Source organism: Crocuta crocuta, unplaced genomic scaffold (genome assembly GCF_008692635.1).
Source record: "Crocuta crocuta isolate KB4526 unplaced genomic scaffold, BGI_CrCroc_1.0 scaffold188, whole genome shotgun sequence".
Taxonomy (NCBI): Eukaryota; Metazoa; Chordata; class Mammalia; order Carnivora; family Hyaenidae; genus Crocuta; species Crocuta crocuta.
Window position 1 is genome coordinate 4604342 of NW_027532599.1, and position 15787 is coordinate 4620128.

Here is a 15787-nt window from a genome sequence, read left to right on the forward strand (position 1 = left end):
TGAGTCAGTAGTTCAATTTCACATACTGTAACTGACAATAATTTTGGTTATATTGATAAAATTACATTGTCTGCCATCAAACACTTTTAGAAATGCAATCTGTAGGTCTGTTATTCATGTATTTGCAATTGCTTGAAATTAAGGAAAATGAGGTGTGTTTCTAATTACTTCGGTGATTCTGCCTTCCTCATCAAAAATATGATATAATATATGTACTATTTTGTACTTGCGAGAACATCAACAAAAACTGAGTAGTCCTAAAAAAAATGACTTTGAAGTCATTAGAGACTTTACTGGAAGTCTCTCTAACCCCTTAAGTCTATTAACCTCTATATTGACTTAGTATTTTTATTAAGAGGAGCCACAAAGCACACAACCTGTGGGGGATATATTTCCCTTAAGCCTCCTAGTTTAATCCCCACAGATGCTATTTTCCTAGGGACTTATATCTAGTTTCAAATATTATTGATTTTGTCAAACTGGTTTCAAGACATAATTTATTTTCTGTGTTTGGTGTTTCCAGTTTAACACCTTCGTGTCCTACGGCAGCACTGATGAGAAGGAAATATTCTCACAACATTAACTTTCAAAGCGTTCAAAAATTACTTAAGCTGATTCAATAAATAATTACATTTGAAAAGTCTCTTGAGCAATTATGAACTTCATACCATAAGCATTAGCTTATTATCGACTTTACATTCCCTGGGAAGAATTAAGAATTCATGACACAGGTTTTCAATTTTTGGACTAAATGTAGCTTTGGGTATGAAATGGCCCAACGTTTCTCTGACCAAGATCATATTGTCAAACTATATTTTGCATCCCTGGGGTACAACAAATTACAGTTATAAAAAATGTAATTTTGTTGTTTTTTTTACAAAAGCGATGGTGAGAGCTCATGGGCATGACCACAAAAGAAGGGTTTAAATATATGACACTTATTAGTAGATCATGACATAGTATTAGATCATCTACCATCTTCAGGTCTTAGTTTCCCCTTCAACTTACAGGGAATTCTTATTCTTTACTTCTACGTGATGATTTAAAAGAAAATATATTGTCTGTTACAGAAATCATTCAATCATATTTTTAGTTAGATCATTCTGATTGGAAATGACAGAAACTAATCTCAAACTAACATGGAAAAGGAAAACAAGAATCAAATAGAGGTTTAGAAAACACCACCAAGGAAAGAACTGGTATTCACTTGGACTTTAAGAGCATTGGAAGCAGCCCTTTCTCAGCCTGTTCATCTCTCTATGGTCTGTGCTTGTTTGATCATCCCCATGATGGTTTCATGTCCACTTCATTTCCATTTTCATTTGAAGCTGGTGTAGTCGCATTTATTTCAGCCACCAGACAGCAATTTCCCTCCAGCTCTCTCTGCCTAAAACTGGTGGAAGAGCTTCTCGACCCAACATGTGTCAAGAAACCAGAACTTAGAGGATTACGATGGACCTCATATGTACGGACAAATCGTGCATTCGGGATAATTGACATCTATGCCTATTTCATCATGTGACCATGAATAGCACACCTTACATTTTCAAAAACATCAGGTTTGATCAATAAAATATAAGGTCACCTTTCATACTTACCATGGGCTCAGGAAGAGAAAGCTCTTGGAAAGGGTGTACTGGGCTGACAACTTCGAGTATTCACTACGATAACTTGAAATAATAAACAATTGCTAAGCACCGTTGTTTTCAATGCTTTACATTTTTTTTCAGTTTCTCGATTGAGATGAATAACCTTTATGTTTTGCTTTGTGGGTTCTTTTAATTAACATTCTTCACCTTACCACACTTTGCATATCACACAGCACTTCACGGAGGACTGAAAAAGCCAAATGTCAGGGAGTAGCAGGGCTTCTACTTTGATTAATAAGTACCAGATACCACAGAACTTTCTTTTTCTAACATTGTTGTCATTTTCCAACATAAGTTAGGACAGGAAGTTAAATAATCTGATTAAATCACCTGCCACAGCTTCTTGGGCTAGGGTCTAAAGAAAAAGTAACTAAAGGATAAAATTCCCATAAAAAGTATTTGCTAAAGTGAATATGGAATAAGAAAAGCAAGGTGTTAACAGTAAGCATCATTTTAAAAGCATTTCAATGACAGACTTGCTCAGGAGTTCCTGAAGTTTGGTTGAAGTTCTTTATTCTTCAGCTACAAATCACTTACGCTAATTTCCTCCCCATTTATAATTGCCATTCTTTTTACATCCCTAAGTGTCCCTGAGGAGCACGAATGTGCAGCCATGTGAGGGAAGAGTTTTTAAAAGGGCCAGTAACTGCGGTTTACTTCACAGTTCTGACGGCTAAAAGGGAAGCAATGGAAGCCATGCAGGGAAATAGCTCGCAGACAGATCAGGTCTCTTGCAGGAATGAACCTACATTGCAGTTTGGCTCAAGGCTCATTTGAAAAGTTTCTAAAGAGTAACTGTACAATGAAGAGTAATTATAGATTAAAACTGCCAACATCATTCTGCCATCATGAACATGTTCGGCAAATAAAATATATAAAATATCTGCTCAAGCGACAAATAGAAAACTTTTCTCCCAAGTTGCAGCTCCTGATAGAATTTTCCTATCAGGACATGAGGATACTTTTCAAGTCAACAAACTAAAGTCCTGTGGAGAGTTACATAATTGTGTGAGGAAGGGTGAACATCAGGTATGCATTACTGGCTGCTTCTGTTTAGGCCTTGTGAACCCCGGCCTCAGACAAAAGTATTCTTAAAACTTTCTATAACAGATAAAAATATCATTTGTGATACACTGCAAAATGGCTACAAATCCATTTCCCTTTTCTTTCTTTTCTTTCTTTCTTTCTTTCTTTCTTTCTTTCTTTCTTTCTTTCTTTCTTTCTTTCTTTCTCTTTCTTTCTTTCTTTCTTTCTTCCTTCCTTCCTTCCTTCCTTCCTTCCTTCCTTCCTTCCTTCCTTCCTTCCTTCCTTTCTTTCTTTCTTTCTTTCTTTCTTTCTTTCTTTCCATTCCCTCCCTTTGCATTGCAACTTTGGTCACCAGCTGCAGTCAATTGTCAAAACTTTTGATTCTGTCCCTCTTACATTGAGCTTGGAAACTGAGGCCACCCTCTGTACACTTGCTAATCTGCTAACACATGAGAGGTGAGATGGAAAAGAATCAAGCTCGCAAGACAGAAGCATCTAACCACCAGACACATAAGTGAGGCCATCCTAGATGAGATGAGAAAGTCAAGAAATATCAGAATACTGAGCTAAATAAGACAGTTGTCCTAAGCCTACAGAATGGGAGGTATTTGTTGAATAGCAATGGTTAACTTATACATCAGTGTGAACCATATGTAATTTTCATTATGGTATAGAGTCAACCTTTTCAACTCAATCTTTATATTTGCCTTTGAAATTTCAGGTCAAAAGATATTTCAAGTATCCTCAGATGGATGATACCATATATATTTGTGTAGTGGCTGATTAACTCAATATTAAAATCTAATCAAGTATTAGTTGGGTATATTTTTTGATGCTATTAAATAAAAGGTTTCTGAACCAACATGATCATTCATAGCACAGACTGTTATCTGAATTGTAAAGCACATAATTAATTAATCAGATTAGAATTGGGACTTAAAAAATGGTTGCCTGAAAGAGCAAATTATTTTCTAATAATAAGTGATCTTTAAGCAGCATATAATGCATAAGAACATTGTGATACTGCTATGATTCCACTGAATTAAGTTTACTGTATTATTGTATTTTCTGCTTCTTGGAAATTTAAATACAAGTAAGATTCTCAAGGGACTGATACTGAAGATAAACAAAGAAGTTACAGTGTGTATCAAATGTTTACTTGAAATATACTTTCCAATTAAAATATGTGAATAGCCCCATGATAAAGTATTAGGGAACAACTGGAGGGAAGATTGAGTTGTGCCACCCATGATCTCAAGAAATAAATAATAATAAACATATTATTTTCCAAGAAGAGTTGACCTTTAAACAGCATATGCTTTGGACCAAAGTGGTAATATATCAAGCCACTGTAAACCTTAAGAGTCACAGGCTCAGAGGCTTAACTATAACCTCATGTAAAGATATTAATATAATTTTTTCTAAAAATCTCATTCAAAAAAGGGGTAGATCTTCCACAGAAAAGGAAATTGGAGCCATAAAGGGAAATATCAAGAGCTTGCTTGCATACTTTCAAAGAGGCAGTGTGCCTTGGCTTAAGAACAAAGACTTGTATACTTGAGTGGCAGATGTGTTAATGTGGCGATGGGCCTGTTAGAATACAGCCCACTCACGCTTCTTAACCCTGCAGTTTCATATCATACTGAAACAGCTGTGTAATTTGACCTCCCATGCGGCATGGACACGGAAAGTGGTCTCTCCTCGCAGGTCGGGCGTCCAGGCTTGGGGTAGCATTATTTACCACTTATATTAATAAATGCTTGTTAGGGTTATTACTGACCTTTAGATCCATATCTTCTGTTACTTATATGAGAGAATACCAACTTGGCATGCTTATGTCTCATTTTAAACAGGTCTGTTGATATTTTGGCTTTATACTGGCTGCCTAGGTGTGTGATGCTCTGAGTGGTCGGTCCCCTGACTGATGAGTACATGTTGTATTTGCAGTCACAAGTTCTTCCAACCACGTATGACCGTGGTCTTTTTTGTTTTTTTTTATATGTTTGTTTGTTTATTTTGAGAGATCAAGAGTGCACATGTATGAGCGGGGGTGGGGGTCAGGAAGGAGGGGAGAGGGAGAGTCCCGAACAGGCTTCACACTGTCAGCACAGAGCTCAATCTGAGGATAGATCCCACGAATGGTGAGATTATGACCTGAGTGGAACTCGGGAGTCAGATACTTAACACTTGGAGCCGTCCAAGGGCGCCAATCATACCCTTGAACTGTGCTCATTCACTATAGCAGTTCCATGCTCAGGAGACCTGGCAGGGCTGTGCATCTTGCTCTAAGTAACACCTGCTTCTGCCTCTTCCTTTCCAATTGGTATAGAAGTGAATTAAGGTAACGCTGAACCTGGAATTTTAAAAAAGAGTTTTACTGTTTATTGCATATTCTATTGCTACCTGAAGAGCCTCTCTCATTCAGAAATAAAGCATAAGGGGTACCTGCATTTTTAAATACTTCACAGGTTTTCCTACTAGGATTGTCTCAAGTATTGAATAAAGGAAATAAAAACTATCAAAAATTTTCTCATTAATGTCTCATTTAAAATTTGCAAACTGATCTATGTACACAGGTAAATCCTCTGAAACTGTTATGAGGGTGATGTGCTGGAAGTCAAACACTGGCTTCACGGGAGAGGGAAGTAACTTATGCTGATGCTTTTGGTTTCCTGGAAGAGCTGCTTTCACAACATGTTTACCAAGATTCTGTATCCAATGCTGCAAGTGGTCCTATCTCTTGGGAGACATTCTCAGCGTAAGAAATGTTAAATTTATCAGGATGTTGCATCTTGGTTCCCCAGAGAAGCAGCAGTAGCAAAGCTAGAAGTCTACTTAAAATAAGAAATAAGAACCTTGAGAGAGAGGTGATCTTTGGGGGCAAAACAATTTTGTTGTCATAGCTTGATTTTTACCTTTGTTCTAATTTAAAATGCAAGCTTCTAAAAAATGCAGCTGGAAATGTACCTAAACCTTCAGTAAAGCTTCACTTTTTATTTTCTTTAAGAATCAGAGCTGTGTCTCTTCTTTTAATTTAAACTTGAAGGCCTACAATCTTAGTTAAATTGTTTTTACTATTAAATTATAGAATTATTTTTATTTAAATTATAGAATTATTTTTATTTTTAAATGTTTAGGATATTAAAATCACAGCAAACAAAACCAACAGACAGTGATGCAAAGAAACAAATAAGCATCTTTTCTTACTACGCATGCAGGCTTATAACTCAATAAATAAAATGTGGGTTAAGTGTGAAATTCAGATGTGCACAATAGCATGGCGGGGACATATAGGGACTCACAGGTGTTCTGTCGCATACAGAGTGAGGATCTCTGGCTCTGAAGTCAACCAGTGTGATTCCAAATCTTAGATTTCACATCTCTTGCGTGTGTGACCTTGACTAATTTACTTTACCTCATAACCTTCATTGTCCTTGCTTATAATTTGGAGATAATAATCGTACATACTCTCATAATGTTGTTGTGGGAATTAATTGAGAAAATTTATATGAAACACTGAGCTTGGTATATGGCACAAAGTATATAAGCTTCCATAAAGGGTTATTATTATTATTGTTGTTGCAAAATAATATAGGAAACAGACAGGTTAGGTTGTATAAGTAGAGATGAGTGAGAGAAGTTTTCTGTAAACCAAGCTGAGGCCTTTGTACGTTGTGATGAAGGGAATGTGCAACCATTTTTGCATGGATTTGAGAGTGGGCTGATCAAATGTGTGAGATAGAAGCATCATTGTATTAGTTCTAGGTAAGATGACATAATGAACTATGGGCACTGGTGCATCAATCTCCACCCCACACTTGGGAAATTCACACACTCTAGCATTCATATTTAGAATGATGAAGGGAATATTAAATTAGGTACACCCTGGAATCAATAGTTGCAATTGGTATAGATCTTAGCACATGTCAGAACATTTGAGAAATCCTACTTAGAAGTCAGAGAAAGATTCAAGTTCAAAGAGAACAATACCACATCATTCCCAAACACCTTTTTGTTTCAAAAACAGGGGACTCAGGTAGACACTGTTGTAATCATGTGTGATCCAGTGGCAGGTTTAATCCATGCCATGGTTCTTCAGTAGGGAAGAGCATGAAAACATAAGTATCTCATAATCACCATGACCACAACCTAATAGGAAATTGTTATGATTTGTATCAGTGACAAAATCACCAGTATTACTCCACTGTTTTGCTTACATTCATAATTGAAGAAAATGCTAAATTTTAGTTACAGGTTGTTGAAAATGTTTAAAAAATACATATTTCTTCCCAGTCACATTCATTGATCCACTGAATTTTATCCACAGACCCCTTCATTGGGACAAATGGAGGCCAGATTACTGGACTGTGTGAAGCAAAGGGCAACTAACTCTCCACCTAACACTACTTCTAACTCTGTCATACATTTGTGATGTTAAGAAACACGTTTTTATTTTATAAGAGTCAATTAAGTTTTAGAATTATTTCAGCACTTTGTACATACCTTATTTATCCATTCATTATCTATGTATTCTTCCTTCTGTCATAAATGTTACAAGCATCATAAGGGGAAAGTAGATGGGATGTTTGATTGTTATTTTATGTAGAAGTCCTCTATACCACCTAAACATATGAGCAGGAACATGAAGGAGACCAGAGGAACTGAAATAAAGATATCTGGAGAATATAATGCTAGTGAGAGGGAATAAGATGTGCAAAGGACCTGTGGCAAGAGAATAATGGGAATGTTTTAGGAACATCACAGATGCCAGTCAGGCTAGAGCATAGTGCTCAGAAGGGAAATAGTAGAAGATAAAGGCAAGGGAAATTCTGTGTGTGTGAGGGGGGAGGGGGGCCGTGTGTGTTTGGGGTTGGTGGTGTTGGTGACTATTATATGTTAGAGCCTCAATGGTCATTGAAAAAAACACTATGAATAAAACTCTTAATTAATTGGGAAACTCTATTAAGAAATTTGATACAGAGGAGCACTATATTTTAAGTTTTAATCATTTTGGCTGTTGTATGGAAAATAGAGTAGAGAAGAGAAAGGGGAGAAGCAAGGAGAGAGAAAATTGTGGAGACGATTAAGAGCAATGTATTGTGGAGTAATGGTAGCTTAAGCCATAGTAGTGGTAAAGTTGCAACTGGAGGGATACAGTTTCCATTTATTGATGTAGAGAAATCTGAGCAGAGTTGGGTCCCTGAAAACAGAAGTTAAGCTTTGAACAATTAATTTTAGATGTTTTTGTGAACAAATAAGTATCATTTCGGTCACTCAAAATCATTAGAGTGTTCTTGGTTATAATAAGCCTCTAATAAAGGAGGTGAGGCTGTGAGGCTGTATTCACTACAATATTCCCTTCAGGGAGTATGTTACAAAAAACCAAAATTCTAAACCAGGGTTCTGCCACAGAGACAAAGATTTTAGCAGGTAATAGAAAAGTTCTCTAAGAATTTCAGTTCAATTCTTCTTATTTTTTTGTTGTTGTTGTTGTTGTTGTTTCTATTTTTCAGGAGCTCTAACCTTATCTTGTATGGAATATTTATTCAAGACCAAGAGAAGAATATTCTAGATGCAAAATCCAGCAAATTTTGTCATCAGAGTCAGGTGACTATCCTCTAATCAATTTTTCAATTAAAAAGTCTATTTTAAAAATAAAAGCTTTGTTATAATTTCCAAGAAAGGGTGACAACCCTTGTATCCTATCCATGTATCTAGGTGAAATACAAAACATGTGAAGATTTTATTAAAATGTTCAAAGATCACATAAACAGATTATTTCTGTATGAATTAGAATAGTTTTGGCATGATAATTGGTTCTTTAGAAGACAGCAGATTAACAACTTCATATTTATAAACAAAGACTAGTTTGAACCTGGATTTCACAACACAAATTATTTCACACTAATATTTGAGAGTAAAATTAAATATAATCTTTGGAATTTATTTATCTAAATATTTAATACCCACAAACATTTTCTCAACATTAGAAAAAAAAAAAAAAAGCAAAAAAACAAAACAGGAGCACCTGGGTGGCTCAGTTGGTTAAGCATCCAACTTTGGCTCAGGTCATGATCTCCTAGTTCACAAATTCGAGCCCCACCTCAGGCTCTGTGCTGACAGCTCAGAGCCTGGAGCCTGCTTCAGACTCTGTGTCTCCCTCTCTCTCTGCTCTTCCCCTGCTTGCACTCTGTGTCTCTCTGTCTCTCAACAATAAATAAGCTTTATGGTAAAAAAACAAAGTACCCTTGGGGCGCCTGGGTGGCTTAGTTGGTTAAGCGTCCGACTTTCGCTTAGGTCGTGATCTCGCGGTTCATGGGTTCCAGCCCCATGTCAGGCTCTGTGCTGACAGCTAGCTCAGAGCCCGGAGCCTGTTTCAGAGTCTGTGACTCCCTCTCTCTCTGACCCTCCCCTGCTCACGCTGTCTCTCTCTCTCTCCTAGAAATAAATAAAACATAAAAAAAAAACAACAAAGTACCCAGACTGGTGATATTTGCTGATATGACTGTGTACAAAAACATTAAATAAAATCCCCTAGAGAACTTACAGCCAATAGGTAAATGATTAAAATTCAAATTTAGAATATTTAATGATGAGGTTGCTTGTTTCATAATAGCAGCACTATCTATAGAAACTAGGAATAGGCCTAAAAAAAACTATATTCGAGACCCAGAAAACAAGAGCTAAAAAATGTACTTGGAAGTAAGAAAAAGTCTTGAATAAAATAAGATATACACTATGTTTCTGGAGGAAGAAATTCAATATTTCAAGTATGTCAGTCCTCCTAAATTTCATCTGGGAAAGAAAATGTGAAAGAATTGCCAGAGAGCAGTACAGGAAGGAAGAGAAGCCCAGGTAGGAGAGGGAGAGGAATATAAGACATCAAACTGCATTTTAATCAATTATTGCTTGGCAATAGATTTGGTGAAAAATCTACCCCCAACACCAAGAGCATACTGTACACACTGTATGTTAGCCAATTTGACAATAAATTATATTTAAAAATTATAACTTGACCAAAATTGGTCTTAAAATATATTTTTTTAAAAAAGGATTATTTCCAATAAAACACTATAAATACAATCTGTAGGCCCAAGTTTCAATTCCAAGTGGTGCATCATTTATAAGAACTGACCAGAAAACAAAGTAAAAAATCCTATAAAGCATTAATGGGTTGGTAAGTATGGTTTACTACTTCTTTCATTATTATTTTCCTTAAAATTCCAAATTATTTACTATACACAGCAACAGCATCACAATTAACATTCACGGAGGATTTCTTAGGTTCCATGTGATGGGAGAAGGAAGCACTTCACACAGATGCTGTATACAGTCCTCACAAAATTACACAAGGGAGTTACTATTATCTCCATTTACAGGTCAGAATAGGTTTGAAATGGGTAAATAACTTTTGTTTTTGAAGATGATATTAAGTTCATATGAATTACTTAAAAATATCTACTATACCTTTATAAGCAGATAAAAGTTTTAAAACAAACAGCAGAAAATTTTTGTGGCAATGCTATAGAGATGATAAGGTGGAATGAAGTTCCCTGTTAGGAAGATATTATAGTTTTTGAGGTGAGAAATAAAAGATTGAGCTGGGGCAGTGGAAGCCAATGTGAAGTTACATTTAAGAGCTATTTAGGAGGTAGATAAATGGAACTGTTATCACTGCAGCTATTGCTTATTTACTGTTGAACAGGAGTCCCCTGACATTTCCACAATCACTGGTATAAGGGAGAAATAGACTCACAGAATGATACACAGCTAAAAGTTTGTAAACTGCAAAGATTTTTTCAGTGTCTTAGGATGCTATGGTACAAGTTCAGAGGATTTGTGTTTTGTGTTTGTATGTGTGTTGCGGGGAGGGGGCTTTTCTGTATTTATATAAGTTAGATTGGTATGGGAAAATATTTTATTTGAGTTTGCTTAAAAGAAAGTTTCAGGTGTCTGCTTGGACACCAGTACTATTGGTAAGTAGCTGATTATTTTCTGCCTCAGTCTCTGTCTTGGTCTCTCTCTGTGTCTCTCTTTGTCTCTGTCTGTCTCTCTCTCTCTCTCTCTCTCTCACACACACACATACACACACACACACAACATATCATATGGCACATAAATTTTTTTAAGATTTCTTAACCTGTTAAGAATAGTTCTTAAGACCTATTTCTTAATGACAAATAGGCCAAATGTCAAATGAAATTGTCATTATTAGAAAATCAAAGAACATATTTGAAATTTCCCTTGGATTTTCAATTTTACAGCTTAATGCATTGATGTGGATTGGTTAACACCATGACTCGGCTTCCCACCTGTCTCTTTGGGTATAATGAATACATTGTTCTCCAGCAGTTTCTAAGTTTTGGCAGGTCCTTCATCACACTGCTTTAATATACCTCTCTAGTATGTAGTATAATACTTAACACATGGGCTAAAACATTAATGTGTAAAATTCTGTTAAATTAATGAATGCTCTATCATTAGAGGAAAATAGGAGAAGAGAAAGAGCAAAGAAGGGAAGGGAAATAGAAGGACAAGGGAGAGAGAAGGAGGAGAGGGAAAGGACAGTAAAGGGAGAGGACATGGAAAGAAGAGAAATGGTAGAAACAGAGATAATGAGAGAAGAAGGAACAAGAAATTAAGGAGAAAAGGGAGGAAAAAAAAAGAATGGTGTGATTACAGAGAGTGATAAGGCCAGGAAGTCAATGGTCAATTCAACAACTTTAACACAAGACATAGGTCAACCTTCCAAATAAAGTAATGAAACGCCTCACTTTACATATTTTTCAACAAAACAAAACCATGGAAATAAAGAATCTTACCCAAGTTGATTCAAAGGTAGATACTGCCATAATGATGGGTTACATCATTAAAAAACATCTTCCTGCCTTTGGACTATGAAAGAGAAGCTCTCAGGCATCATGGACCACCTACATATGGAACAAAAATTTATCTCTACCCAGCTCCTCAGTTCATTCAAGAATAATACTTAGTGTGGACTCTCGGCCAACCTCTGTCTAGGCTCTTAAAATACATGAGTGATTTAAATATACAAATATTTCTATTCTCTGGGGCCTTACATTATAAAAGGGTAAACAGTTACTAAACATTAAGCATAATTAATATGGTAATTTATGCAGCATTTGCAGTAACAATAAGTGATTTTAGACTTAAATGGGAGTGAGGGAAATCACAAGAAGCAGTCCTTTGAACACTAGATTACAGGGCTACAATGATAAGATGAATATTTACTTCGGGCCAACTAAACTTTTCTCTAAGGGCCATCGTTCCATTGTCTTCCCTTAATATGCAGACACTAAATCATTAACTGGACTGACTTACGGCCCATTCTTATCACTCTTTGTGCTTCATGATTTTGTGAAAAAACTATTATCTTAAGAGTAAAGGTTATTAGGCATTTAATAATAAAAGCTTTGGAGAAGCCAAACAAGAAACTTCTGAACTCTGAAAAAAATATTAGAAATTAAGAAATATAACATGGAAAATTAAGATCAAACAAAATGAGACAGACTTCTGCTTCTCATCTATATGGAGAAGCAGACAGAATTTACTCTCCCTTCTTTTTTTTTTTTTTTTTTTTTTTTTTTTTTTTTAAAAAAAAGGTGTTTGGNGAAGCCAAACAAGAAACTTCTGAACTCTGAAAAAAATATTAGAAATTAAGAAATATAACATGGAAAATTAAGATCAAACAAAATGAGACAGACTTCTGCTTCTCATCTATATGGAGAAGCAGACAGAATTTACTCTCCCTTCTTTTTTTTTTTTTTTTGTTTACTTATTTATTTAGAGAAAGAGAGCTTGTGAGCAGGGGAAGGACAGAGAGAGAGAGGGAGAGGGAGAATCCTCAGTGTGGAGCTCAATGATACCAGGCTCAATTTCAGGACATGTGCTGATATCAAGAGTTGGATACTTAAGGGGCCCCTGTGTGGCTCAGTCAGTTAAGTGCCTGACTCTTGATTTCAGCTCAGGTCATGATCTCACAATTCATGAGTTTGAGCCCTGCTTTGGTCTCTGTGCTGATGGTGTGGAGCCTGTTTGGGATTCTGTCTCCCTCTCTCTCTGTCCCTCCCCTGCTCGCTCTCTATTCCTATTTTTCTCAAAATAAATAAATAAAAAACATTTAAATTTTTTTTAAAAAGAGTTGAACACTGAGCCACTCAGACACCCCTACTTTCCCTTCTGGAACCAACCAAAATAAACAGAAAAAATGTACGAAAAACAAAAAAAAAGAATGGCCTTTGAAATACTGGGACCAGGCAGGAATGATCCATGAGGGATGGAATACAAACAAGATGAGTTCTACAATTGCCCCAGTTTCCTTCTTTTAGAGACTTTCCAGACTATTGCAGAGGGAAGGAGAACTCAAGCAGAGTCCAGAGAATTTTCTGAATTAAAGACACAAGGTAGAGGGTCTGGGAAGACCAAAGCTGGAAAAATTTGTAGGACAGACTACAAGAGAGGAGAATGCAGCACAGGCAGTAAATCCTAGAGATATGCAAAGAGTCTCCAGCGAGCACTTAGCACAGTACTGATCACTGTGTGTGTGTATGAGAAAACTACTTGTGAAGGGCAGAGGGAAGGGAAGGAGCCGCCTAGAATTCACATAGGGCCAGGAATAGTATCAATTGCCAGATGGGGAAAACTTACAATTTCCAGGACAGTGAATAGGACTAACAATGATCTGACATCAGAAGTGGAGAATAACTAATGTTTCATTTGAATACTGTTTGAGATCTACCTAACAAAACCTACAAGCAAGATTCAAATGGATCAAATGTTTTCTAAGTAACTTAACTGTTTCACAGAGCAAAGCCAAAGACGGTTTACAGGAATATCAAATTATGTATCTAGCAACCAAAAAGTTGTAAAATCTTGGTCAAAAATAACCAAGCATACAAAGAAACAGGCAGCATAACACATAATGAAGTTTGGGCTCAAACTCATGAATTGTGAGATCATGACCTGAGCCAAAGTCAGACGCTTAACCAACTGAGCCACCCAGGTGCCCCATATATGACAGAAGATTTTAGTCCAACTTTCTAAGATCAGTTTTCGTTGTTTCCAGAGTGAATGAATCATACAAATGATGCCTGTATAATTTTAAATAATTTGGAGCAAACTGTATTTATTTGAGTGATTTGGATCCCCTTTATCTATCCAGATACATATATGTATATGTATATATGTATATACACATTTTATATTTAGGGGGATATATATATATATTTCCCCCTAAATTTCATTTTGAAGATACATGGGATCTTAATTTGAAAATGTGTTACTCTTTGATCTTAGTAGATGTTTCAGGAAGAGGAAGTTTTTACATGTACAAAATTGATATTTTTGCAATATTTTGATGGGTAAATTAAGACAAAGTGCTTCCTTATAGCTGAATAAAAACAGATGCATATGATGAATATAAGAAAAACAGAAACAGATGGCATATCAAATTTATAACATCTTAAATTATCCCTTTTTATGTAACACAATTACCGTAGCAAGAATACTATATTTAACTGGTTTTCTTAGAACCTGCCGGTCCCCTAAAGAAACAAAATGACTTTTTAAAATGTACCTCATACATAACACACATACAGTGTTTTGATGTATTGTTATTGGGGTGTAGCAACTCTCTCAATTAAAAAGCACACACACTCACATTATACTTTCTGAAGTTGCATGAGGCAATGTAGTTACTGATCTTCCACTAATCAGTTAAAATTCTAAATAAAGTAAGTTTCATAGGAAACTATTGCTCTATCACCAGCAGAAAAGGAGGTGTTTATTTCCCTATCACTCCAGAAGGAACATGTGTGTAATTCCCTTTACTTTTCTATGATATACTTTCAAGAACTAATTTTAAAAGTATTAATCTTGGGGCACCTGGGTGGCTCAGTCGGTTAACCATCTGACTTCAGCTCAGGTCATGATCTCACAGTTTGTGGGTTCGAGCCCCGCGTTGCTCTGTTCTGACAGCTAGCTCAGAGCCTGGAGCTTGCTTGGGATTCTGTGTCTTCCTCTTTCTTTGACCCTCCCCCGCTCACGCTGTCTCTCTCTCTCAGAAATAAGTAAAAACATTTTTAAAAAAAGTATTAATCTTACCACTTTTACCATGACAAAGCACTTCTTTACATACATTTGAAAGCAAATTTTGATGCAAGATAAGTTCAGCTTTGAATATTAAAAAAAGTTAAAGAAAGCATTCAGGTAATTATATGAAAAACACAGATGTCTAAAATCCTCCCAGGCTTTTGAAAATCGAGAAGGATTTTGTCTTGGATTATCCTGATTGGTAAAATTGACTAATTCCTTAATTCTCTATTTGATTATTATTGTGTGATTACAGACATGAATTAAATCAATGTTCATGACAAGTCTGGATAATTTGCTTTGCCAAATCCTCTTTTCTTCCATAGACAGTTTGTCAGTTTCTTCAAGTTGCTTACAATCTTTCTTGTTCTGAAGTATGAACATATAGATCACTCTGTAATACAGTCAAACAACATTTTCCAATACAATAAGAAGTATGTGCCGCCTTGGGGACAGCCAAATTAGTTTCAACTTTTCATCAAGTCACATTATTGACTAACCTATGGTCCCAACATTTAAGCCCTTACACAAATCTTATAAAATTAACTTGCCTGTGGTTGAACTTAAAGGATATGGATCCTTTCACTGGTCATGATTATAGAGTCTCCTTGCAGCCAATGTTGTGATAACATGCTCTTTGAACCTTTTCTATGTGAGTTATTTGTAGATCTATGTATCTAATCTCATTAATTCCTACTGCAAGTAGATGTACATATATAACTAATATATATAAACATATACCAAACATAAGAGGATATAGTAAATAAACATATAAAATATTTTTTAGTACAAAGTAATTATTATAATCCAATTGTCTGAAAATATTACTGGTTGGGTTTTTAACAAAAGAAAACAAAAACTGAGCAGTAAGATATATGTTGATATTGTTGTTTACATGGATAGACATACAGAGTGATTCCAATTATAAAATTATATGTTTTTAAGGCAAGGCTACATTCAACCAATGTAAGATTTAATCTTGGCCATTTTTTTTTATGTTG

General features: G+C 35.7%; 1 protein-coding gene across 2 annotated transcripts in view; it reads left to right on the forward strand.

The window, feature by feature from the left end:
* The window catches only part of LOC144244769 (uncharacterized), a 458868-nt gene that overhangs the window by 386339 nt on the left and 56742 nt on the right, over positions 1-15787 (forward strand). For both annotated transcript variants that reach the window (XR_013339058.1, XM_077780100.1), the window contains exon 4: positions 8189-8282. Coding sequence is in view for 1 of the 2 variants with exons in the window: in XM_077780100.1 (XP_077636226.1) it covers positions 8189-8247 (59 nt within the window). In the remaining variant the exon portion in view is untranslated. The remainder of the gene's footprint in view (positions 1-8188; positions 8283-15787) is intronic.